Source organism: Notamacropus eugenii, chromosome 1 (assembly GCF_028372415.1).
Source record: "Notamacropus eugenii isolate mMacEug1 chromosome 1, mMacEug1.pri_v2, whole genome shotgun sequence".
Classification (NCBI taxonomy): domain Eukaryota; kingdom Metazoa; phylum Chordata; class Mammalia; order Diprotodontia; family Macropodidae; genus Notamacropus; species Notamacropus eugenii.
The window spans coordinates 650,805,272-650,832,680 of NC_092872.1; the positions used below are offsets into that span (position 1 = coordinate 650,805,272).

Here is a 27,409-nt window from a genome sequence, read left to right on the forward strand (position 1 = left end):
TATTATTATGATCATCATTGTTATTGAGTAGTGAATAATACAGTCAGACTTGCATTTTAGGACAATCACTATGGCAGTTGTATAGAAAGACCTGCAAAAGGGAGATCAGTCAGGAGAATACTGCAAAAGCAGGCCAGAGGTGATGAAATCCTGAATCAGGGTGATTGTGTGAGTAGTGAGATGGAGAGCTGAGAGATGATGTGTAAATAGAAATGATAACATTTGTCAACTGAGTGGATATGAGGAGTGAGTGGGAGTTCGTGGTAAAGGATGACACCAAAGTTTTGAACCCATTGATTGCAATGATGGTGGTGTCCATGACAGAAATAGGGAAGTTCTGAAAAGGGCGGGTGTGTAGGGGAAGATAATATAATAAGATCTTCTTACAATCCACCCACGGGGACTCATCCTACGTGACTCACCCAGTTTCACTGAAATACTCACCAACTACAGTAAATAGCAGCAGTTAGAGCAAGAGGAGCTTCTGCCAAAGATCTAGGTCCATGACCTACTCTTCCACTTAAGAAAGGCAAACAAACATCTTGGATGCTGTCCTCATGATTTTGGCAAAGATGCTCCACCTCAGAATACAATATTGTAAAAAAGGACAGTTTTTTTTAGGAAGATAAGTATATGGTTTCTTGTTTTTTTTTAAAGCATAGCTACCTTAGCTTGAAAAAACCCTGATGGAAAAATCTTCTTGGGCTAAAGAAAGATTGGAAACTATCATATTACACAGGATGTGAAGATGTCAAGACCATAAGATTATTTATAATATGAACTATCAGATGTTGCTACCTACCAGGTTTGGAGGTTTATAATGGAAAGCAAAAACTAGGAAGAGGCATTCATTCTATGGCTCCCTCCCACTGTAGGAACAAGGACCTACATCTTTCTCCTTCCACTGGGCAGCCTAGGAAATACGACTTTCCCTTGGTTCATACCTCCATTCAGATGCCTGCTCAGATGCCTAAATCTTTCTCACCATTAATTGGTCTAGGGGGTACTTAGTCTCAATTAACTAGGTTTGTCAAACATTGAAATTTTGGAATGTGTAAAAGTTGCTTTAAAAAATCAAAACCAGTACATTCTTTCACAGTCAATTCAGCCTCTGGATAGAGAAACCCTAGAATTTTGGAGAGGTAATTCTGTGTGTACTATTTCGGTCACTGTGTAGTATATTGCACTCCCCCTGCATGCAATTAATTATGAAATGTGAGTCACAGATCACTTATAGGCAACTGACACAGACTAAAAGTCAAACAACAGAAAGAGTTTTTTAAAAATTAGGGAAAAATCATGTGGAAAGCAATCCAGGGAAAAGGAGTTATCTTCCCTGTCTTCCCATTGATTGAAAGAAGAAGCCACCAACAGTAATGTCAGTCTGTTCCAACCTCCTCCATCAGTGTGCTTGGCTCTATAGAGAGAAAAGGTCTAGGGAGAACCTAATCTGCAATGATCAGAAGTTAGTCTCTGATCTCACATCAAAAATGCCTGAAAGGGCTTTTCTCTCTTCAACAGATACTCCACAGCAGCCACTAGCTTGTTGTTTCTGGAAACACAACTGAGAATCCAAACTGGAATCTGCCTAATGCTCCAGCTCATCTCCCTCTCCCCCAGTCATGGTCTCAACTTGGATAGCAATCCCAAAGAATCAATTATGACCTGTAGAACTTCAACTCTAATCATGAATATATCTGTATCTCTGAGGCACTCAGATCATAAATGTATAGTAGTTCCTTGGTCAGACTTAGAAATATTACCTGGTTGGATATTTAGGATTTTATTCAAACAAAAAACTTTTTTTACATTATTGTTAAATTAAGGCTATCTGTGAATTGTAGAATATTTAGATACTTATCACCAGGCCTTATTGTGATCTAAAGTTTCCTGGTTTTTCAACAAACAAGTTTCTTTTTCCCATTTTTTAAAGGAGAAAAATCAAGGGTAGGTTCGAAAAGGCCTAGGCTTGCCTGGTCAATTTGGGGGAACCCAGATTTCCTTGAGTGTTGGTTGGCTAATGTAACTAATGCAACTTCTATAACTCTCCCTTCACTAACCATTAGATTAAAAATTCCTTTGTTCATTTGTTATTAGTAATAACAAATAATAATGTCTAGCCAACATTTTATATAATACTTTAAGGCTTGCCAAAATTTCAAATAATCTTACTTGATCCTCACAACAAATCTGTGTGCTATATAATATGTTATCTCAATTATTGAACTGGAGAAGACCAAAATTCTAAGAAGTTAAGTGATTTGCTCACATCAGGAAGCAGCAGAATTTATATTTTATTTGTAAAGTAGTTATACTTTATACTGTTTGCTGAAACAAAGAGTAATCTCTGTCTTGAATTTTGTGGTAGGTCAGATGGGGATGGGAGTGTAGGTTTTGCATAAGTGATCATGAAGGCTGTTCACTAGGGTGCAATTGGTTGCAATGGTCACTGATGGAGAATGTATCCGTGTTGATGAAATCATATATCATTTGAAGGACATTTGAATGGATCTGACAACTAGTTATTTTGGAAGTTTCTTCTAGTGATTCCCATCCTATGTAACTCTGGTCTTCTTCCTCCTAAAATTTTACCTCCAGGAATCTATCCACAAGCAGAATAGGTCTTCCTTGAATCTAAACTATACAATAGTGCCAGTAGAGCACATGACCATCTACCTCTCACTCCGGACATATGACAAGTCCATCTTGTCTTTCTTTCATACGATTCTTGCTGACATCTTTTACAACTGTTCTTTTGTTTTTATGTTGCAGCCCTTTAATACCCACCTTGAATCTTTCCATTGCCTCTTTTGGTACTACTTGTCTTTAGTTTTTGGAGGGAGTGGTGTTTCAGATCTTCCTGAAAATGTTTGCATTAAAAAGATGGGCTTTTACTCTTATGGTAAGCTTGAGGGTCAATAAATATGCTTTGCAATCTCCTGAAAGCTCTATAAGCCTTTCCTCCTTTTCGACTCTGAGCCCAGCTCATTATTCATCTGTTTTTCTGTTCCAGATATACATGCTATTGGACAAGTTCTATTGGGTATCCATTCACATGTATGTGACACATGCCACAGTTGGACACACTGAAATTTCACTTTATCATGGTGATGTTATTTTGGTCCTCCTTGAAGACGAAGGACAACAACCAACCAACCAAATAACATGTGTGTCAAAATCTGGGCAGTAAACAGTCTTCATTCATTTGGTCTTTCCTGTGTGGGTAGAAAAGGCAAACTCCTTTGAGTGATTACAGATCTTTTTCAAGAGGCTCATGTCTTGGGGCTTTATGCAATCAACACAATGTCATCTGGAAGATCCCACCATCTACTGGGAATCCCTCCTTGATAGGGACTCATCATTGAATCTTCTTTTTCATGGTGGTATAGTGAAGCATTTACAGTGAAATTTAGCACCATAGTATTGTAGCTAGATGGGACCTTAGAGGTACCTAGTCCAAACCCCTTCAATGGAATTCATTATCTTTCCCCTCAAATCCTTCTCTCTTTTGACATTCCCCATTACTGTTGAGGGTACCACTGTTTACTCAGGTAACTTTCTGTTTTCATATCTCACACACATAAGTTGGTAAACTATTACAACAATTAAAGGAAGAAATGACAAGGACCTGAATTAAGGTGGTAACTTACTTGAGTGGAGAGAAGACATATGTATACACATACACATATGTATGTGTGTGTGTGTCTCCAAGAAATATTATGGAAATAGAAACAGCAAGATTTGAGAACTGAATGGACATGATAGGAGTGAGGAGTTGATGGTGATGCTGAGACTGCAAAGTTAGATATCTGTAAGGATAGTGCTTCTCTTATCATTAATAAGAAAGTCTGAAGGAGGGCTGGGGTTGAAGGAAGGAAAAGATAATGAGTTCTGTTTTGGATATGTTGAACTGAAGATGCCTGTGGGACATCCAGTTCTAAAACAACCACTTCAGCTGAGGTCATTGGTCTCTTCCCCTTCTGATGCATTTTCCACAAAGTTGCCAAGGTGATATTGTTAAAGTGTAGAGGTCCAACCAAGTCACTTCTCTCCACAAGAACCTCTAGTGACTTTGGGTTGACTCCTGGATCAACTATAAAGTCCCCTGTTGCTCTTCACAACCTGATCCTTTCCTGCCTTTAGAGTCTTACATTTTACTCCCCTGCACATATACTATGATCCAGCTATAGGCTATTTGTGGCTCCTCTTCCATGAAACCCCATCTTCAGTCTCCAGGTCTTTTGGGTGGCTCTTTCTCATGTCTGAAATGTTCTTCCTCTTCCCTGATGCCCATTAAAATCCCTGGCTTTCTTCAAGACGGCTCAAACTGCCTTTTCCTGACCCCTCAGCTGCTAGTGCCTTCCTCTCCAAGGTTAAGGTCCGTGTACTCTGTGTGTGGTGCATTTAGCTCTTTATTTGCATACCTCCTATATTAGAATGTAAGCTCCCTGAGGGTCTGCATTGTTTTGTTTTTCTTTGTATCTCTGGCAGTTAGTACAGTGCCTGGCACGTAGTGCTTGTGATTCATTGACAGGCGGGCAAACTGATGCCCAGGGGACTTGTGGCTTGCTGTACAGAGGCAACCCAGCTAGCAGATACCCAACCAGCCACGCTCTCTATCTCTCCTTTTATCTCCCCCACTCAAAAGAAAGCATTCCCCAGAAATGCCTGTCTTTAAGTAAGGAGAAGACTGTGTCTGATGCGAGATGGAGGCTGTTGTTGGGTGGGCACCGGACTGACGACGAGAAGCGTAGTCACCCCCGGTTCATCGATCACCCCGCCGGGCTGCTCCCCAGCGCCCCCTCGCAGGGGGGCTCGGCTCGGTTTTTGTCATTACTTTTAACGGGAGAGTAGTCTGTACGAGGAAGGGCCGGCGGCTCTCCATTGTCGCGGCGCTGCGCGCAGCCTCGGGTGTGAACGCGTGCTTTTGGTCCTAGGATCTGTGTTTCCTTTCCTTGTGATTGTCAAGGACATGGGCCCTCCGCGGGCTGGGTGGAAGTGACGGGGTCGTGACTCCGAGCACCCGAGCCTCCTTCTAGCCGTTTCGCGGGGGGGTGGGGGCGGGGGTGGGGGGACGCGAACGCACGGGATCAAATGCACCTATAACCGGACTCCCATTTCTAAAACAGAAAATAAAAATGCGGTTCGTCTCTTTCACAATTCGAGGAAGTCGGACAGAGAGAGTGGACACATCACGGGGATGAGAGGGGCAGACACAGAAAAGCCCTTTCCTTCTCTTCCCCTCCCCCATCCCCCATCCCCCCAGGCACCTCTTTTGACTGAGGCGGCAGGCGAGGACTGCAGCAGCTGCGGCGGGCGCGCGCGCGCGCTCCCCCGGCCTCTCCCTTGGCCCTGGGCGGCGGCAGCCGGGGAGCGCGCCTCGCTCGGGAGCGCGCTCATGCAGCGGTTTTCTTCTCCCACAATCCAGAGGCTTAGGCGCGGGGAGGGGTGGGAAGAGAGGAAAGTAGGCGGAAGGATATCGAGGGCGGAGGGAGCGAGCGCGTTCTCTTCCACGGGAGGGAGGCTGGCGGGCGTGTGCCAAGCCGCTTCAGAGGGTGATGCGGCTCTGCGGTTCGGAGCCGTTACTCTGACTCCTCCTGAAGGAGGAGAGGAGGCGGCGGCGGCGGCGGCTGGGGGGTGGGCACGGCCGTGATTTAGTCCCTGCGTGTCTGAGCCTAGGCAGGCTCAGCTCCGGGGAGACTCGCCGAGGGCCCCGGGTTAGGACAGCAGCGCCGAGCCCCCACCCCTGGGAGGGGAAGCGGGGCAGCCAGCGAGGTTTTGGGGCTACGAGAGGAGACATGGTATCGGTGGAGGAGGAAGGGGGAGAGCGTCGCCTTTGACTGGTGTGCGGCGGCGGCGGCCCGGGAGGCTCGGCAGCCCCGGACGCCCCCTCCCCTCCTCCCCGCCCCGCTCGGTCTCCTCAGCTCCGCGGAGCCCTCGCGGACGGCGGGGCATCTGCCTCGGGCGCTCGCTCACGCCGGGAGCCGATTGGTTTCGGGGAAGGGAGCTCCCCCCGGAGCGTCTCCTCCCGGAGCCGGGGAAGCTCGCGGGGCTTTTTGTCTCCTCAGCCCCAGCCCCCTCCAGATGCCTTTTCCCTGCCCCTCCTCGCCTGGTGCAGACATTGGCGGCTGCTGGCGGGGGCTGAAGCCGGACCCCGGGCTCCGCGATCGGCTGTCTCTGCTGCTTTGAGGAGGGACGGGGCTTCCCTCTCCACCAGGAGCTTCTGCTCCTCTGCGGAAATGGGGTTTCATTGATTCCAAGAAAAAAACTAGCGACCTTCCACCCATCCCCGTGGAAGATTCTTTTTGTTTTACCCCCCCACGTTGGGCTTAGTTTTTTAGAAAACAAAACAAACCACGAACGACACACACATCTGTAAGATGGAGAATGAGGTTTTTACTCCACTCCTGGAACAGTTCATGTCCAGCCCCCTGGTCACTTGGGTAAGTGGGGTCCCCCTAAGGCACTTTTCGTCTGGGGGCGGGGGATGCATCTTGCCGCAGAGAGGGAGGTCGGAGTTTGTTTAATGATGAAGGCCATTACATTTTAGGTTAAAACATTCGGACCTCTGGCTGCAGGAAGTGGGACCAATCTGGATGAATATGTAGCCCTGGTGGATGGTGTCTTCTTGAATCAGGTCATGCTACAAATGTAAGTACCTTTTCTTTCTCTGCCGGACATTTCGTCTTTGGTTAAAAACAAACAAAACCATTGTGAACTTCCAGTTTGGGGATTTGAAGTCATGTAGAGTTCTGAAACGGCTTTTTGTCCAGGTAGGTCCATGTGGTCTTTGAAGGGAGATGGTCCGATGCTGTCTGTATTTTGGTGGTATGATTTTTTAAAATTGTAAGGTGAAACAGAATATCGGTGTTTTTTCAAAAATTTTCATTTAACACCAGAATGTATTGTTCCGTGTTTGTTTTAAATATTGTAAATTCAATCCAAACTGTGTCATAATGTAGCTCCCTTACAAAATAAATTCCGCTTTCTGGAAAGAAGATGGAATGTATCCAGTTTATAAGAAAAAAACGGATCTCATATAAAGTACATGGATTTGTTGCATGGACATTTCTTTTGTACCTTTAGGATTAAAAAAATATTCAAATTTTGAATCTCTTAAAGTAACAGATTGTAGAAGATAGAACTTCAGACAATAGAAATGATTGGTCAGGACTATTGATGTGATTGTAAAAAGTTTTTAAGAAGTTTATAAAATCTGTGAACTCTTGCCAGATTTGCTGAGAGGACACATTTTTGGAGAATATTGAGGTTTAGATGCACAAAGCCTTTTTTTTTCCTTAAATGACAGCCAGTAGATTCTAAGTTGTCCAGTAGACACAACTCTTGGAGGAGGACACTAGTTTTTCACTCCTATGTCCACACAGCCAAGCAGAATGCCTTGCAAGTGCAATAGGTGCTTATTAAATGTTTGAATCGAACTAGATATGACTTAATAGTTAAAAACTCTTTGTTTCTTATGCTCATACTATATTGTATTAAGCAGTGAAGTGTGTTGCTATAGTGGAAGCTGATTATTGAAATACCATTTTTAACTGATTAAAAGAAAAATAAACACTTTTATTTTCATCAGTAAGTCAAATCTGTATACTTTGCCTTTTTAATAGAGGTTGCCAGAAATGAAAATGGTTTAAGTTCTGGACAAAGTGTAATATCATACTATCCGTATTAAGTAGCGCATGACATTTGGAACATTTGACATCAAGACATTTGACATTTTTGATACGTAGGAATTTAGTGCATTACTGGAAGCAATTGTTTTTAGGGACGTTTCCCAAAGAATGACAACTTGGATATTTTTTAGTTTACTTTTGTGTGTAAAATAATGTAGATCATATCTGCAAATTTATATACTGATAATTTTAAAGTGTATTTGATGGGTATGTTCTAATTCAGTGATTAACCTTTTTTTTGTGTCATGGACTACTTTTGCAATCTGGTGAAGCCTATGGACTTTTCAGGGAATAATATTTTTAAATGCATTAAATGCGTAGGATTACAAAGAAAATAAGTTATGTTGAAATAAAGATGTAATTTTGTCCAGTTCCAGTTTACACACCCCCTGAAATCTATCCACTAGGGGGTTTGTGAACCCTACCTTAAGAACCTCTCCTCTAAAGTAGTTTTTGTGCTGTTTTTCATATCTCTAGCCATAAAGCTATTGGACTGCTTAACATTTTCCCAAGTTGTCTTGTTTGCAAAATTTAAAATTTTTACATAATTTACTAATAATACAGTGAATAACATTTTTTGAATTGACTGCTTATTAAACATTGTAACCATTTCAACAAGTGTTTATTAAGGGCCTGCTTTGTGCCAGGTACTATAAATTGCTGACAGAGTGCTAATATGCATTGATAAAATGAGTTTCCTAAGTGGGAGTTCCCTATATCAATGAAATAACAGGTCTGGTTAAAAAAAAGAAAAAAGTGCCAGGCACCCTTGTAGGAACTGGAGATACAAACTTTATAGAAAGTTAGGTGCTTGAAAAATGTTTAGTTCTGGAACACTTAAGATGTTGAGAATCAAATAAAAAGCATTTGAATTAAACACATTTTCAAGGTTGCCTGATAGAAGATAAAACAGCTATAAGCAACTATAGCTTAAACTAGTGAATGGATGTGTATTTCATTTATGTATTTTTTTCCAAAGATTTTTTTTATGTAAGTTTCTATCTAGTCTATGGTAATATTTTGGACAGGACTTCTTCCAAAATTACAAACTTTTATAATATTCAACCATTAAGCAAATTGCTAGGATAACTGAAATGCAGTTCTGTGTTAAGTTCAATACATGACAGGAAGGGTGGCTGTGACAAAAGATACTCAGAATTTGTTCCTCTTAGGTTTCCTCATTTGTGCATTTTAAAAGTGTAATATTCTGAACACTTGCATTGGAAACTGAAACATGATTGTTGTGTTCAAGAAAACTTGTGTGTTTTAAAACCAGGAAAGATACAAATTTAAAGCAGATTACTTATAGATTTTAAAATATAACTTTTTTTCTACTTTAAATTCTCTTCTTTGTTAAAAAGTATTTCACATGTTGCTAAATCCAGCTGCAGTGTCAAGAGACACTGGAGATTATTTTTACTTTTGAGCATAATTTTACATTGTTTGTCTCTGCCATTAAGTGGATAGTGTTTCAAAATAGTGTCTTCTGGTAGTCTTTTTTGGAGATAAGCTTGTTCCCAAACCTCAGTTTCTTCAAATCTGCTTCTGTATTTTCAGTTCCACTTCTCAGGTTCTCTAAATCTTCTCCCTACATAAAGCTTCTAGAGTGTGTTAAATTCTCTGCTATGAATAACTCATATAAGGACGTTTTAAAAGATCTAGTCTGTTAATTAAAAAATATGTACAGAAAATGCAAAAAAAAAGAGGAAGTTCCGCTTTTTTTCCAGGATTTACTGGCAAACTATGTACAAATTTGTTTTAGTCATTAGTTTAACTCATTTACTTTGGAAATTTTTTTGTCTACTCTTGTTTTTTGAGGACCTGATTAACATATTAAATTGAGTATTAATCTGTTGAAATTTTAGATACTATTCTTTATATAGGAACATAAGCCAAATCTCTCTGCTTAATTTCCAGATAACATTTCAGTTATGAACTTTTTAAATAAACTTTTGTTACTTTTAACAAGTAGTTATGTAGTGCCTGATTTAAGGCATTTTATGGTTGTCATTAGTATTTTTCAGTCTGTAACTACTACCATTATATTACACAAGTGTTAATGATGTTAAGTATGCTGGTAAAATCAGTGGCTTGGGGGGGTGCTTTTTTAAATATAAAATATTAAGAGCAACAAGATGTATTTCATGAGGGAACTGTTAACTGGATATGGTGATCCATATGGTTGATTGCCTTCATTACTTAGGATTCTGTGTTCACTTAGAATAACAAGTGCAGAAGTGAATCATGGAATTCATTTAGTAGTTTCTTAAATCAAATGAAACCTTGTGGGAGCTTGTGACATGGCATGAATTTTCCTCCACTTGGAAGCTATTGGGGAGTGATTAGCTAATTACTTATTGTAGAGGCATTTTCCTGCTGTTATAGCTAAGTGATTAGTTTTTCCTCATTTTTTTTAACAAACATATGACAGTGATCCTAAAATAGAAAATCATCATCATCCTGTTAGAGATGTCATTCTGTAATCATCGTTGTATAAGATTTCTGCTTTAGTGGATCTGGGATCTCATTAATGTGGGTATTTTCTCCAATTGTACTGACCTCCACCCATCTATACCTTCTGGTTCTGTTTAATTTTTATTCATGCCCTGCGCGGAATCCTCTGTAGAATACCTGTGTTATGCTGGATGATTTCAGATAGGTCTTTTAACATTGCTGAGGCTATTTATCCTTTCTTGTGACCTGATCAGCCTATGACTTCTATTATGTTATTTTGATGATATCTTTTACATTGGTTTGTATGTCCAAGTCACATCTGGCAGTGTGACGCTGCTTCCTAGAGAACACTTGTGAGGATAGGAGGAAAGAGATAGGACATAATAATTGTCTTCAGAATTTGAAGGATTGTCCTGTGAAAGAAGGGTTAGTCAGCTTCTTTATGACTTTTGTGGAAGAAGTAAAACAAGTGAGTTGAACTTGCCAAGAGACATATTTAGGCTGGATATGAGGAAGAACCTCGTAGTAGAACTCTCACAAATCTCTTAATGAAAACTCTCAGAATGGGCTGCCTTGGGGAGTAGTGGGTTCCCCCTCATTACCTGCCAATCAGTAAACGTTAAGTTTCTAAGCAAAGTTCTAGGATCTGGGGCCATAAAGACATGTCAGAAGCAACCTCTTGTGTTTGTCATAGAGGTGATTCTTGTTCAGGTTTGGTCTGTACTACTTGACTAAATCTTGTAACTTTTCTGGACTTCGGTTTCTGTAAAATGAGGTTCCCGTTTCTAAACTTTTGTGATTCTGTGTGATCAGTCTTTTGGATCACTCAAGAGTTTTTACTGGAAGGTTGTGGTGCTCCCTAATTCACAACCATGTATCATCACTGGAAAAGTATTGGTATTAAAATGGATTTTTATCTCATGGATGAGTATGACATCATTGAAAATGCTTCACAGCTCCCTAAATGCAATCTAGCCTGGATTCTTTCTACTCTTTAAATTTAGGGCTTAGCTCATTGTTTGGTTGCAGCATCTAAGGTATATATACACTGATGGACTAATTCATTTGGCTTTCTTTCATTTGCATGTGATATTCTGGGCAATGGATCCCCTTAAACTACTTTTTTTCTCTGTGTAGCTTGTTAGGCAAATCTCTGTTGAATAATAATAATTGTGATTCTTGTTGAGGAGGCTGTTTCTGGATCTTGATTGAATCAGCATAAATGTTATTCACAAACAGGAGAATGTATGAAACTTTGCCATTTATGTGGAATTATTATTTGATTTAGACTCTGTTCAGGATGTATCTGTGATAATTGTGAACACCTTTGGTGAACATACATGTTGTTTTATGCATCATGAAGCAGAGTGAATGGTTACCTGAACAACTGTTTTGAGTTGTAAAATTAAGGAATTTTATTGTCCCCCCCCCCTTTTTTAAAAGGATTTTGAACACTAATGAAGAAATTAGTAGAACACCTTCTCTAACACCTTTTCATGTACTAATACTGTGCATTGTGATTATTGGTATATGGCACATGTATCCTGCTGGTACTGAGGAAAGAACAGTGTCATTGGAGTAAGATGAGTTGGGATCAGATTTGACTATCTTTGTGAGTTTGGGTAAGTCATTTATTGCCACTAAATCTTAGTTTCTTCCTCTGTAAAATGAGAGAATTGAGTAAGATCACCTAGGAGATCCCTTTCAGCTCTCAATCTAGGATGAATTTAGAAAGATTTTTTTCTCCTAGCAGTTAGCTTGGTGCAGCCTAATAAAATGTTTGTTAAATAGTTGGGAGAGAAAATAAATTAGCAGGACAAAAATATGGTGGCATGATGCAACCATAGTGAATAATAATACTACTATTATAATACTTAAATGTACTACATTATAACTAGAAAGGTCACATGGTAGTATGTTTATGTTAATTATAAAGAGTTTTGAGGTTTTTTCCTCATTGCTACTTAAGGGATCTTAATTTTGGATTTAAGTAAATAATTTAATACAGTAGTTCTCAAACTCTGGTTGTTTCCCTGAGTGAATCTTTTACATGTGTGAAAAACTCTGTTGAAAAGAGCATTGAAGGCTGACCTGTCTAAAAGTCAGCCTGGATTAGTGCAGTAATTTTTAACCTGGAGTCCATGAACTTGTTTTTTAAAAATATTTTGATAATTATTTCACTATAATTGGTTTCCTTTGTAATCCTTTGTATTTTATTTTATGCATTTAAAAACATTGGTCTGAGAAGGCTTCACCAGACTGCCAAAGGGGGTCCCATGATACAAAAAAAAGGTTACAAACCCCTGGCCTTATGAAACTTTTTTTGCAATAGACATAAAAAAGCAAGATTTTATATTCTGTATTTTGTGTTCTGTAGATATTCTTTCAGTTAGTTGTTTAACTGAAATAATATGGTCTGTTGTAGGAAGTTGTGATGCTTGTCTTTTCTCTTTTCATGTTTCATCATTGATACTGTATAGATAGATCATTCTCATAGAAATTTTGACAAAGATGAGATAGGTGTGTGTGTGTGTGTGTGTGTGTGTGTGTGTGTGTGTGTTTGTCTTCTCATAAATGCTTATTGATTGGAATTTTTAAAATGATCCCTCAATATTTTTAAGATTGCGTTCCCTCCAAGATGGATTTCCTTGATGTGTAGTTGGTCTGGTCCAACTACTCTTCCTGACTTTGTTTTCTTGAGACCTCTCTTAGTTCTTCATTTAGTGCATTGGAGACAGCAGATAAAATGCCATAGATAATGAAGATTATTTAGAATTATACAAATGTTGATGTCTGATTTTCAATATATTTGTTGTTCTTTGTCAGTTTAAATTTTAATCTTAGAGTCATGTGATGTATTTGGATCTGATGGCAAGCTTTCTATAGATTTATTTTCCCTTCTGCTTTTTTTCCTATTTTATGAGTTAATATTGTTTATATTCTTCTGTTATCTTCCATTGTAAATGAGTTGGTGCTATATATCTCTACCTGGTAAGAAGGCCTACTGTTTGCTGCCTAAGGCAGTTTCTGTGCTTATATGATCTCAGACTATGTTAATAGATACATTATAACTAGAATGAAGGGAAGTGATAACTTTTTTGTACGTTCCCTGTTAAGACTATATTTGGAGTATTATGTTCAGTTTTAGGTGATGCATTTTAGGAAGGGCATTGATAAGCTGGAGAGAGGAGTGTACTCACAATGGTATAAGAACTAGGGCTCATCATCCAAGGACTGATTGGTTCTTAGTATCTGTGTAACCTTGGACAAACTACTTAACCTACCTTGGCCTCATTTTCCTCATCTATAAAATTAGGAGATTTTACTAGAGAGCTTTTAAAACTATGTAGCTCTGAACCTTGATCCCTATCTACCTTTGTAGAGGATGTACATTTTCTCATCTATTTTCTCATGCCAAGCCTGGTCGTAATTAGATATGGTTTGTTGAGGTTTTTTTTTTTTTTTTACATACATGATTTTATTATAAATTTTACTGAAATAAAGGATGTATACACATGCTTACAAATAATAATAAGGTATACAAAGCTCTATTGTAAATTCCATAGGACTAATCATTTTTCATAAAATGTTTTTGTTGATTTTTTCTGAATTCTAACCTGAATGGCTAACCTGTAGTTGGCAGTTCAACCATGATTTGACAAATGGTGTTGCATCCCAATTGCAGTTTAGTTTTTATCATTCTTTTAAATTACATTGTTATGGTCTTGTGTATATTGTTTCTTTGGTTTCTTTGACTCTGCTTTGTATCAGTTCATATAAATCTTTCCCCCTTTTTTGAATTCTTCATATTTATTCTTATGGAACAATAATATTTTTATATTCATGAATTTGTTTAGCCCATTTCCCAATAATTTTGTTTCCAGCTTTTTGCTTTACAGAAAATGTTGCTGTGACTGTTCTGGTGTTTATAGTTCCTTTATTTTTGCCCATGGTCACTTTGAGGTGTAGGCCTAGCAGTGGGTTCCCTGGGACAAAGGATGTGGATATTATTGCCAGTTTTTTTTCATCATAATTCCAAATTGACCTGTCAATTCTTAACATTCATCTTAATCAACACATCAGCATCAATACTAGAGTTGCACACAAGGAGCATTGGTTGCCTGGATATTTGCCTTCTCTCTTCCTGTTCATTAATGAGATTAATTTATAATTCTCACCAAGTTTGGGTGTCAGAACCATACTTGGCTCATAAAAATAATTGAATAGCATTCTGTCTCTGTAGCATATAAGCAGTCTTGGTAGCATAGGGATTGATCCTTGGAGGTTTTGGAAATTTGTTTATGAAGCCATCTGGTCCTTTTCCTTTTTTATTGGGTAATCTGACAACAACCTGACTGACCTCTTATTCTGAGAGCAGTCTTGGTTAAATTATTTATTTCCTAGATTGTTAGTCATGGTATTTTTGCATATATTCATTCTTTATTAGAAAAGTTTTGTTTATTAATATATAGGTTTCATAATAATTTTGATCATTTTCTTAATTTATTTTGCATTCAGTATAATTTCCTTTTTTCAGTTCTAATTTTGGTCACATGAGCTTGCTTATCCTTTCTTTGATTCAGTTTGTTAATGGTTTATTAAAATTGGCATTTTAAAAAACTAGCTGTGTTTTGTCATTTTCATTGCTTTTCCATTTTGTTAATTTCACCTCCTTTTTGAAAATTTTCCTTTGGCTCATTGCTTTATTTCTTTTTTTTATTTTTTCCTATACGCTCTTAATTACTTTATTTTTCCCTTTGCCTCTGGTAAGCGCTGCAAGTTTGGCCTTAAGAATAACTTTGGCTTCATCACATTGCTCGAGCTAACATATACAGTTTTTAAAATTTTATAATTTCCAACCTAGAAAAATCTGTTATGTTTATGATTTCTTCTTAAACCCAGAATTTTTTTAGTATTGTTTGTTTCAAATTTTTATTTCAGGGTAGGCTTAGAATACAGTATATAAAATTTCTCTTTAAACCTTCCCTAAGTTTTGTGATAGAATATGGTCATTTTTTTTTAATATTGCACATGTACTACCTTTTGCTATCAAGTTATTTACTGCTTATTAATTTGTTCAAATTTTATTAGCATATTCTGATATTTTGACCTTTATCATTAATTACTAATAATTTTAATTAAATTTAAATTAAAAATTAAATAATTCACTTTCTATTGTTAGCTTTTTATTTACTGTATTATTTAGTGCTCATACGTAATGCTTATATTATTAATCATTCATTTTGGCATAATATCTTGTTTTTATCTTGGTTCATTTTGAGGATTACTTTTTGGAATTTCCATACCTTTATAACTTTGTGTTCATTAAATGTATTTGTTCACTTCTGTATTTTAATTCTTTGCCTGTGACATTTCTATTTTTGATTTCTCAGACTAACCTCTTTGTTTTTAAAAGGCATTAACTTCCTCAAAACATTATAAAAATAGTTTCAGCAACCAGAGAGTTTCATGTCTTTTGAGTGATTCTGAAATCTACATCTCTAACCCAACACTTTTTTTTCATTGTTATGGCTCCAGCTGCTTATTAGATCTGGTCTTTTAATTGGCAAAAACCTTAAATCTATCTTATGGTTAATTGAGAAGGATAATGCCCAGGTCCAGAAAGGTGTATGTCCTGGCTATATTCTGTCTTGGTCAAATTACATTTGGAATATTGTGTTTACTTCTGGAAGCTACTTTGGAGGAAGGACATTGATAAATTAGAGAAGAACCAAAATGTTTAAGTGACTTGATTCAAAGCTTTATGAGGTTTGGTTTAATCAATCGACAAGTATTTATTAAACATCCCTCTGTGTCAGGCATCTCAGTGGTGGAGATAAGAGTACAAAGAATGAAATAGTCTCTTCCAAGAAGCTAATGTTTTAATGGGGAGATGAGTACATAAAAAACATAAATGTAAAATGGATAAATAGAAATATATTCAAAGTGGTTAAATACAAGGCTGTTTGGGAGACAGGACATTAGCAATTAGGGGAATCAAGAAAGGAACTAGAGGTATTTAGCCTGGAGAAGCAAATACTGGAGGAGGAGATGTATGTTACATGTTGGTTGTCTTTGTGTATTTGAAGGCTTGTCGGGTGGAAGGAGGAATTAGATTTGTTTTCTTGGCCACAGGGCAGAACAGGGAACAAAAGAGTGGACGTTATAGAGAAGCAGATTTAAATTCGGTTTAAGGGAAAAGGTTTCTAATAACAATTATTCAAAATCTAATTGTTTTTGCCTTGTGATGTGGTAGAGAATAATGGTGGATATACAAGGACCTGACTAGTGGTTTTTAAGCAAAGCCTGGATGACCATGTGTAGGGTATACTATAGGGGACAACTCTTGTTCAGGTATGGTTGGAGGTAGGGAAACTCCTTGTATCTATGAATTGGCAATGATTTTACAGTTGTGTAACTGCACTGCTAAAACTGAGCTCATTGTCCCTAAAATTGTCATTCTCCAAATCCTTATTATTGCTAGTGACAACATTATACTCCTGTTTCCCTCTAGCTTGCAACTTTGCTTTGCTTTTTAAAAATTTTAATACATCCATATCCATTTAGTCATTGAATCATGTTGATTTTTTTCTTCCACATTTCTCTTGGGTTAGAAATTTTTCTAACTTTAAAACTACAGTCTTAGTCTAGACCCCAGACTCATGCCTGGGTAACTAAAACTATTTATCTATTCCAGGTCCATTCTTTATATACCTGCCAGGATAATATTTCTCAAGAAAGGTTTTATTTATTGAACAAATAGTTTTGCATATTTTATGTACAAAGAAAGCATTTGTGCTAGTTTTCATCATGTAAATCCTTTGTATGATCACCCTGTCACTTCCTGAATTACAACAAAATTCATTACCCTAATATTTAAGGCCTTTCCTTTCACTATTTATTCTTGGTATTTTTTCAACTTTACCTCTTGCTGTTCCCTAGTATATATCCTCTCCACTTGAATGAAGATTGAAAGCAATCTTAGAGTAGGTAATAGTTTCCTTACTAGTTTCTTATAGGAATATGTAGGAATTTCTCATAGGAATCATAATATTTAGAACCTGAATGGACAGTTTTAGATGGGCTAATAACATAGTCTCTTTTTTACAGTTGAGGAAACTAAAGCCTAAAGAAATTAAATAATTTGCCCAAGGTACAACACAGATAGTAAGTGGAAGAGCTAGGATTCAGGCTGAAGTCTTTTAACTCAAAAAATCCAAGGTTCTTTCTACCACACAGCATTGATTTCTTGCTCTGATTCTTACATTCCACCCCACTCTTGTCTAGGTTATGTTCCTTATTTCCTCTTAATCACTAGTAATCCCTTATTTTTCCACTTTTATTAGGGAAGTAGGTATTTTGTTTAAGTATATTTTCATGATACTGAGGCCTTTTAAGCAACCTTTTAAAAAATGGGAATCATTATTTTTATAAATTTTATTTCTCTGCTTCCGACAGATTATATTAAATATAATTTGACTTTTCCTTGATGATCCAGGATCTTTATTATGAATTTCAATAATTGTACTGAATTGAAATACTATGAAGCTTTCAGGATATTATCAGGTGACTAGGGCATTTTGACAGATTTTTTAGAGCTCTTCTTATGGCACCAAAATTTAGAAAAATTTAGATTTAACAAGATAGCTAAAATTATGTGTAAAGTCAGAGTAAATTATTTCCAAGTGACCAGGATTTTCATATAAATAAAGCTTCAGCACATAGATTTTATGACATTGATTTTGAAAGCTTAGAGACTTTGGTGGCTTACTTATGTATTCTCAGTTGTATTCTGGATAATAGAAGCTGTCAGAGAAGTGATCTCCTGATAAGTTGTATTATTTCCTATCACTTCTTTCAAAAACTGACAAGATTCTCTTTTAACAAACTTCCTTATTAATACCACCTTGATATTTTTCTTCTTTTCTCTTAAATTCTAATTACTCTCTTAACCTTCCCCTTCTCATTTATCCCCTCTCCCTTCTTTCTTTTCTGTTTCCCTGTGGAGTGAAATATATTTCTGTACCCAGATCTTTATGTGTGTGTGTGTGTATTTTCTCTTTCAGATAAGAGGTGCCTGATCTCTCTAACCTTCTTCTTTGTTTGTATAGTCTTTTATTTGCACACTCTGATCATGAGATAATTTCCTCATTTTTTTTCTCCTTTTCCTTGCTTTTCTACCTCCCACTTATTCCTCTTCCACTCCCTTTCCATTCTTTCCCCCCCACATTTATTAATTTGTTTTCAGTTTCCAACAGTCACTTCCGTAAATTCCAAATTTTCTCCCCCTCCTTTTCCCCTCCCTCCCCAAGACAACTTGCAATCTTCTACGGGTTATACACATACATTCTTATTAAACACATTTTCACAATAGTCATGTTGCATAGAAGAATTAAAATGAATGGGAGAAACCGTGAGAAAAAACAAAAGAAAGCAGCAAAAAAGAAAATAGTCTGCTTCATTCTGTGTTCTGACTGTGTAGTTCTTTTTCTGGATGTGGCTGGCATTTTGCATCAAGAGTCCTTTGGAAATGTTTTAGGTCTTTACATTGCTGTGAAGGGCTAAGTCTGTCAGCATCAGTTCATATAAGCCTTTCCAGGTTTTTCTGAAGTCCACCTGTTTGTCATTTCTTACAGCACAATAATATTCTATTTCATTCATATACTACAACTTGTTCAGCCATTTCCCAATTGATGGGCATTCCCTCAATTTCCAGTTCTTGGCTGCCACAAAAAGAGCTGCTATGAATATTTTTGTACATGTGGGTCCTTTTCCCATTTTTATGATCCTTTGGGATACAGCCCTAGAAGCAGTATTGTTGGGTCAAAGGATATGCACATTTTTATAGCCCTTTGGGCATAGTTCCAAATTGCTCTCCAGAATGGTTGGATTAGCTCACAGCTCCACCAACAATGAATTAGTGTTTCAACTCTCCCACATCTTCTTTAGCATTTTTTCATATGACTGTAGATAACTTTAATTTCTTCCTCTGAAAACTGCCTGTTCACATCCTTTGACCATTTATCAATTGGGGAATGGCTTGTATTCTTGTAAATTTGACTCATTTCTCTATATGTTTTAGAAACAAGGCCTTTATCACAGACACTAGTTGTAAAACTTCTTTCCCGATTTTCTGCTTCCCTCCTAATCTTGTTCGCATTGGCTTTATAAAAAACTTTTCAATTTAATGTAATCAGAGTTATCCATTTTGCATTTCATTATGTTCTCTCTCTATTTTTTGGTCATAAATTCCTCCATTCTCCATAAATCTGATAAACTATTCCTTGCTTTCCTAGTTTTGTTTATAGTATCAGCCTTTATGCCTAGATTGTGAATCCATTTGGACTTTATTCTGGTAAACTGTGTTAGGCTCTCTATGCCCAATTTCCACCATGCTGTTTTGCTGTTTTCCCAGCAGTTTTTGTCAATGAGTTCTTTTCCCAGAAGATGGGGTCCTTGGGTTTACCAAACAGTAGACTGCTGTAGTCATTGACTTACTCTGTCTTGTGTATGTAACCTATTCCTGATCTACCCTTCTGTTTGTAAGCCGGTACGAAGTAGTTTTGATGATTGCTGCTTAATACTACAATTTAAGATCTGGTATGGCTAGGCCACCTTCCCTAGTATTTCTTTTCATTAATTCCATTGTTATTCTGGACCTTTTGTTCTTCCAGATGAATTTTGATAATTATTTTTTTTTCTATCTCTATAAAATATTTTTTGGTAGTTTGATTGGTATGGCACTGAATAGGTAAATTAATTTAGGTAGAATTGTAATTTTTATTATATTAGCTCAGCCTACCCACAAGCAACTGATGTTTTTCTAGTTATTTAGATCTGACTTTATTTGTGCAAAAAGTGTTTTGTAATTATGGTCATATAGTCCCTGAGTTTGTTTTGGCAGGTAGGCTCCCAAATATTTTATAGTATCTACAATAACTTTAGATGGAATTTCTCTTTCTATCTCTTGCTGTCGAGCTTTGTTAGTAATATATAGACATGCAGTTGATTTATGTGGTTTTATTTTGTAACCTGCAGTTTTGCTAAAGTTGTTTATTATTTCAAGTAGTTTTTTACTTGATTCTCTAGGATTTTCTAAGTATATCATGTGCAAAGAATGATAATTTAGTTTCTTCTTTGCCTATTCTGATTCCTTCTATTTCTTTTTCTTCTCTTATTGCTAAAACTAACATTTCTAGTACTATATTGAATATTAAATGTTTGATAGAATTTGCATCTTGCCCTAGAGATTTTTTCCTAGGGAGTTTGTTGATGGCTTGTTCAATTTCTTTTTCTTTGAGGTTTTGCTTGTAGATAATCATTTTGGAGTTAATTCTTGACTGGATTTGGGTCACGAAGCATGTCAAAGAATTTACACTTAATAGGGGAAACAGCATGCAAATACTTATTTGTGCACAAGATCCATACAGGGAAAATGAGAGATAATGCTGCCATGTAAGTGGGAGGGGAGAGGAAGATATTAGACTAAAAGATCTTTTTTAGAAGGTGGGATTTGAGCTGAGCCAGTTGCTCAGGATAACATAACTCTTAAGTGTCTGAGGTGAGATTTAAGGAAAGGCTGGCCTGAGTCCAAGTCCAGTGTCATATATGCCTATGATAATGCCTCTCAACAAGGGACATGGGAAGTTAGAATTTTTCTTATGCTTCTCAAGCTTCCTTTAAAGTGGTTTGATTCCCTGTTGATTTTCTCTGTTTTTATTGGTCAGTGTTGTTCATAATCTTCTATTATCCTTCTTCATAAGGTTTTACAGATAAGTTTAAATTTTAAACCAGTATTTCCTTTTTATACCTTCTTTTTCTGCTTGGCAAGTCAATTAACTATTTGCTGACTAAGGTACTTTTAAAGGCTCTTATTTCACCTTGTTATGACAACTTATTTAGTTTAAATTTTGTGGTAAATTATAATAATTGGTATCAGTTCTACTGTCTACTACCTATTTTCCTTCTGAATAATTCATTTAAATGTCAGGATTCAGTTGTTTTAACTATGTGCCTTACACTTTTCACATCATTATTCCTTTAGCTTTATTACTAGTGGTGTTCTTTGCTCTAAAAAGTTAGCATTCTGCTTTTACATAGACAAATCCAACTATCTAACAACTATGCACAGATATTCAAAGGAAAAAAGGCTTTTCCATAAGGATTATATTAATATCTTTAAGAAGTGAAGCAAGAATTAAAAGATGAAATAAAGGCTATTGAGAAAGTATTGAAAGGAGCATAAATCACATAGCAAAGAAAGTGATAAACTGTGACCAAGTAATAGACTCTATATAGACTCTATGAAAACTAGAATGGTGCAAACAAATCCATTATTCCATGAGACAACAAGAAATACTAGAACAAAAACCAAGGATTGGAAAAATAGAAGCTACCAAGTATCTTGTATGAAAAACCACTGACCTGGAAGATAGATAAAAGAAGGTAATTTAAAAATCATTGAGCTCCCTGAAAACCATAATTGTAAAACAATATAGCAATAAACTTGGAACCTATTTCAAGAAATCATAAATGAAAATAGCCCAGATCTATTAGAAGCAGAAGGCCAAGTGAGGATAGAATCCACTGATAACCTCCTGAAAAGAAACCCAAAAGGAATATTTTCAGGTATGCCACAGCAAAAATCTAGAGCTCCGGCATCAAAGTAAAATGCTGCAAGAATATGGGGCGGGGGGGAGGGAAATTGGTTCAGGTACCAAGGAATTATAGTCATGATCACACAAGGCCTGGCAACTTTTTTTTTTTAAATAAATATGCCAAACAAAGTCTATTAAATTTTAATTGTTTCCTTTGCCCACCTGCCACCTAGTACTATAGATCAGTAATTGGTTGTGGTTGACTGTACTTTGAGAATTTATTCAGACCAACTTTGGGATGTTATAGAATAGGTCTTTCTGCATTAGAAAGATACAAGTTTTGCTAGAAATATTTAAAGAAACAATCACCTACTCCCTAGGAATATTGTTCTCAACAGAATTGTAAACTGATGACATCTTTCCTAAGTCAAGTATAAGGTGGATGAGAAGGAAAAAGTCTTAAGACATTCTTCCTACGTAACAGTGGTTCACCAGGGAAGCAGCTTTGCTCACATGGAAAGGGAGATTTAGAGCCCTGTAGGAATCAACACATTCATATCCCTTGGCTTGAGGTTATGGGTCTGTGGAGGTTGTTTCTTTCCTTCCTTTACTGGAAGGTCCTTATTAGGTGACTTAAAGGCTGCTGTGTGTTCTGCAGTTCTAGTAGCCTGAATCCAAATGAGCTCCATTGCTGATGGCCATAGGACTGGACACTGAAATCCAAGTCAGATTTCTGAAGTGCTATTGGTCCAAAAAGACTCCGTTTTTCAGATAAGGGTTTCTTCATCTCCATTTCCAGAGTTCATGCTGCTGACATCTAGGCCAGGTAAGGAAGTCAAAGATTGCGAGTAAACCAGCCTCTGGGCTTTTGCTTGGGAGAAGAATGGAATGTTCTGTTTGGAATGGACTGGACTGAAGCAGTCAGTCTTATTTTGTGATTTCTTCATTTTGTAACTTCAGTTTATAGACTGCCTCCGCCAAATGGTGATGCTTGGCTTCTTCTGTGGTGAGGCTTTTATGGGATGTGTATATCACATCTGTCAACCCTGCAGAAGTGCTCGATGGTCTCTTGTGTCTGTTTTGTAATTAGAGAATTCATGATGATGTAGCTTTGGTCTTCACCCTTGTGACCATGTTCTTTTGGCCCCAGAAGTTGAGGAGTTTATGTAGAGATTGTTTACTTCCTCAACTTTGAAAAGCTGTTGGTACTTTCAATCTGGGATGACCAGCTTTTTCCACAGAACCTTACTGTACATTTCAGATGAAGATGTGGTGATTGGTGTGATGTCCTCAAGAACATCATTATGACCAAATGCCTGATGATGCATTCCACTTGGCAAAGACATCTTGCCTGGAAGCCCACCTGTACTGTGCTCAATACCTGTGCTCAATCAATTCTCTGGATGATGCCATGAAAGACTAGGTTCCAGGTGTTTCTCTAGTTCAGGCATGCATAACCTGTGGCCCATCAAAGGATTTCTGGTGGTCCAAGAAAAGTGTAGAGAAAAATCATCTGCTACATTTTTTGCAGGCCGCTCAAAATCCTTTGGCATGCCTGTGAGCTGCAGGTTGTTCAGGCTTGCTCTAGATAGATATCCAGAACTCTGATGTCCAGGGTGAAAGTCTATGGAAGTTATGAAGATAGGACAAAGATGTTAAAGGGGAACATTCACAGCTCTTATGCAGAGGCTGTACATACAGCTGGGTCTCCATGAAGATTGGGCATGGGATAGATGGAAGGGAGGAGGGAAAAGACTACCTTGTACAGGAAGCTGAGACTAACAAGGCTCGAGACCCCTGTCACTACCTAAGTGCTAAAACATGGGGCTAAAACTGTGGCCATGAAGCAAGTAGTGCCAAGACCCAAATGGACCTCAGCTGGGAGAGGGAAGCCTCTTAAAGAGGAGATTGTGGAATATGATATTTCAAATGGTAAAAGACAACATGCTTACAACCAAGAATAGTTCACCCTGCAAAGCTAAGCATAATTCTTTAGGAGAAAAAATGGGTCTTTAAAGGAATGAAAGACTTTCAAGCATTTCTAATGAAGAGATTAGAGCTGAATAGGAACATTCACATATAAAAACACAAGTCCAGGAAAATCTTGAAAGCTAAATTTATTTGAGCAGTCGAAAGGAGCTATATGATGTTGTACTGAAAACATTTTAATAGAGGAAGAAGAAACAAAAGTCCCTTTAGAACATTAACATCTGTAAAAGATATTGAGGGAATTAAGAAAAAGTTCCTTTGGAAGGTAGATGGTTTGTTTCTGTTTTGAGGATATTAAGAGGAGAAACAGAAGGAAGGGTAAAATCACTCAACTATTCTGACTGGGTCCATTACAGATTTGTTACGTGACCTCAACTGAGCACTCATCTGCTGCTAGGGATCCTTCAGTACTTCACTCACTCTCCCATTCACCATAGTTGCTATTCCAAATCTTTTTTATTCCTCTTCAAAACTCTCATGGCTCTCCTTCCCCTCTCCCCCCCCCGTCTTCCCCCCTCAGTCAATAACTTTGTCTTATATTTTACAGAAAGAAATTGAGGCCATTTGCCAAGAGTTCCCTCTTCTCCTGCCTCATCTCATATCACTCAGATGCCTTCTGTCTCTATTTCCTTTTTCACCCCTATCTCATAGGTAGCTTTTGTCCTTGCCCATGCAAACCCCTATACCTGTAGCAATGATCACATTCTATCCCATCTCCTCCGGCAAACTGCCCCCTGCCATCATTGATCTTTAGTTTCTCCCTGTCTACTGCTTAGTTTCCTATAGTCTAAAACATGTCCATGTCTCCCTCCCGTTGATCCTGGCTCTCCCATATCTCTCCTGCCTTTTGAAAACTAATTCAAGATGACTGATGTCTTCAATTGGTGCTTCCAGGTTCCCATCTTGGATATTCACAATCTCACATACAACTTCATCATTCAGAACTACTCTCTCCTTTTCCTAATCTTTATCCTTCTTGACTTTTACAGTCATTGCCTATGCTTATTTCCTCAATTTCTTTCTTTTGTCTTATTATAGTTAGTATTTATAGAATTGTATCAAAGGATGATATTCTTACTTTACTCCTGGTGTTATTGAAAAAGCCATTTGTTCAAAGATGTTAAATATAAATACTGATTTATTATGATATATCCCTTTAAAGCATAATATAGTTTATTGTTTATAGCTTATGTCTGTTTTTTACCTTTACTTTTTCTGACATCATAATTGCCACTATTGATTTTTTTAGCTTATTTTAAGCATCTTATTTAAAATTTTTGTGAATCTTTTTGCTTTATGTGCTTCTTAGAGATGAAATATTGTTCTGTTCTGCAGTTTTCTCCAGTTTTGTAAGTAAATTTATTCCATTCACATTTGCACGGTAATGATTATTAATTGTCTCATTTCCCTTGATTCTATTCTCTTATATTTTTCCTGTGGGCTTCTAAGCCCTAGACTCACAGCACCACAACTGTAGGCTCCAGGCCTCTCTGGCTAGATCTGTTTTGTACCTTCACTGGGTTCACAGCTCAATCCTTAAGGATTTCCAGGCTCGCCTCATCCCCAAACTAAAAGAAATCCCTGAGCTATGTACTTGGGTCATATTTTTGTGGCTAAAGTCCCTTTCTCTAGCGTGCACAGCTTCTGGAGTAGTTTGTGAGAGAGCTAAGTTGTTTTGTTCCCATTCCCTCTGCCATCTTGTTGCAATTCTCTTTCTCAGGAATCTCTGTCAGAATGTACAAATGTTTTGATGTGAGTTTTATGTATATATTATTTTGGTGTCCTTAAATTTATTGTGTTTTCTGTATACATAAATATTTAATGCTTTAATGTAAATATTGAAAACACTACTTATGTTCTGTGTTACTTTGATTTATATATCAACTTTTTTGGTCTATGACAGTTGCATTAGGTGAATGTGAAACTTGTCTAAGCTGTTAATAGAAAATATATTGCCATTCTATCATTTTGTTCTGAGAGGTTTTTGCCTCAAAAAATAATTGATTTTTCATGAACCAAATATTCTGTTAATACTAATACTGGCTAAAATACTTATTAGTTTTAAAATGTACATATACATATTGCTATACAGAATAGATTGAATATGTTTTCATATAAGAACAAAATCAAAACAATTACACAATTAGTCTTAAATTTTTAATGTTATTAACCTTATGAACACAGTGCATAGTTTTTAAATGATAGTGGTGAGCAGATGGTATGAGAAGATGCATAATTGGTTTTCAGACTATTTAGATTTAAATATGTAACCATTAAAGCTATCAAATTTCTATTTCTGATAGATCCTAATCATTGCATAAGTAGAGATGTGATTCTTAGTTGCATAAAAATCAAGGACAAAGTTTTGATGTTTTAAAACAACCAATTTCTACTTTTCAACTTAGTTTCTTATTGTTGTTGGGGTTTTTTAGGCCTGTTTTTAAAAAGTGAGTATAGTAGAGTAGATAATTCGATTATTTATTTTTGTCTCAGTTGATATTAATGTAACATGTCATAAGTAGGTTGCTACTAAATGCAGAATTGCTTGAGGCTATATTTTACTGCCATGTTGTTTATTGACTTCTAGACAGATTTGTCCTTTATTTGTAGGAAATTTGCCTGTAGTTCATATTCATGTTTTGAATTATAAAATTAGATTTTTAGAGTATTTGAATTCATTAAAAAAGATGTATTTGAGTAGCCTTTTACATATATATATCTATATATATAATATATATGTATTTGTGTGCATATCATTCAACAGTTCATTTCATATTGTAGGAGAAAAAGTCTTTTCTTCAAATGAAACTAATTCAAACAGTTTAAGTGCCTGCTGCATATAAAGCACTATTTTAGGGAGTTGGGATATAAAAGTAAAAAATATTGACAATTTGGTAATCATATATATGTGTATATATATTTATATGTATACACACATATATATATATGTTACAGTTGAATTCAAGGAAGTAGATTATAACAGTCAATAAATGAACATTTATTAAATGCCTACAATAAGTGCCAGGCATCATGCTAGATGCTGATTGTTAGGTATTGAGATCACTTAGAGAGAAGTGACTAGCATATAACCTTAAGGAGATGGGTAAAGATAAGGAACCAGAAAAGGAGACCCAAAAAACTGATCAGATGATTCAGAGAGCCAGAGCAAAGCAGTGTTGAGGGGAAACAAGGAAGGAGAGAATATCCAGGAGAAACTTGTTGATTAGTAATTATCAAACTTGACATTGTTATAAAGTTTAAGGTACTAACAGCTGAGAAAAGGCCATTGGGCTTATTAATTCAAAAGCCATTGATGACCTTTGAGAGAACAGTGTAATTGATTATTAAGATTAAGTTAATGTAAAAAAGGATTGAAGAATGAATAAAGAAATGGAAATAGCAAATGCAGACTACTCTAAGAAGTTATTAGGGTGAATGGGAAGAGGGATAGTCAGTAAATAAATGATTGTTAAACATCTACTACGTGTCAGGCACCGTGCTAAGTGCTGGGGATACAAAAAGAGGCAAAAGCTAGTCCTTGCCCTCAAGTTTATGGAGACTCATAATCTAATTGATAAAGGAAAATAACTTGAGGGCAAAGGGAAGGGTAGGAGCAGCCAGGTGGTACAGTGGATACAGTACTGGGCTTTGAGTCAGGAAGACTCATCTTTCTGAGTT

The 27,409-nt window shown here is 37.0% G+C and overlaps 1 protein-coding gene and 1 pseudogene across 12 annotated transcripts in view; one reads left to right on the forward strand and one right to left on the reverse strand.

Annotated features, from left to right (window-relative positions):
- The first annotated feature begins 5,505 nt into the window (after window positions 1-5,505).
- CCDC88A (coiled-coil domain containing 88A) overlaps window positions 5,506-27,409 on the forward strand; it is a 158,593-nt gene continuing 136,689 nt past the window's right edge. For all 12 annotated transcript variants that reach the window (XM_072635531.1, XM_072635532.1, XM_072635534.1 and 9 more), the window contains exons 1-2: window positions 5,506-6,443; window positions 6,551-6,651. In XM_072635531.1, the coding sequence (XP_072491632.1) occupies window positions 6,381-6,443; window positions 6,551-6,651 (164 nt within the window). In that variant the 5' untranslated portion in view covers window positions 5,506-6,380. The remainder of the gene's footprint in view (window positions 6,444-6,550; window positions 6,652-27,409) is intronic.
- LOC140529890 (putative monooxygenase p33MONOX pseudogene) lies at window positions 22,169-23,088 on the reverse strand (annotated as a pseudogene).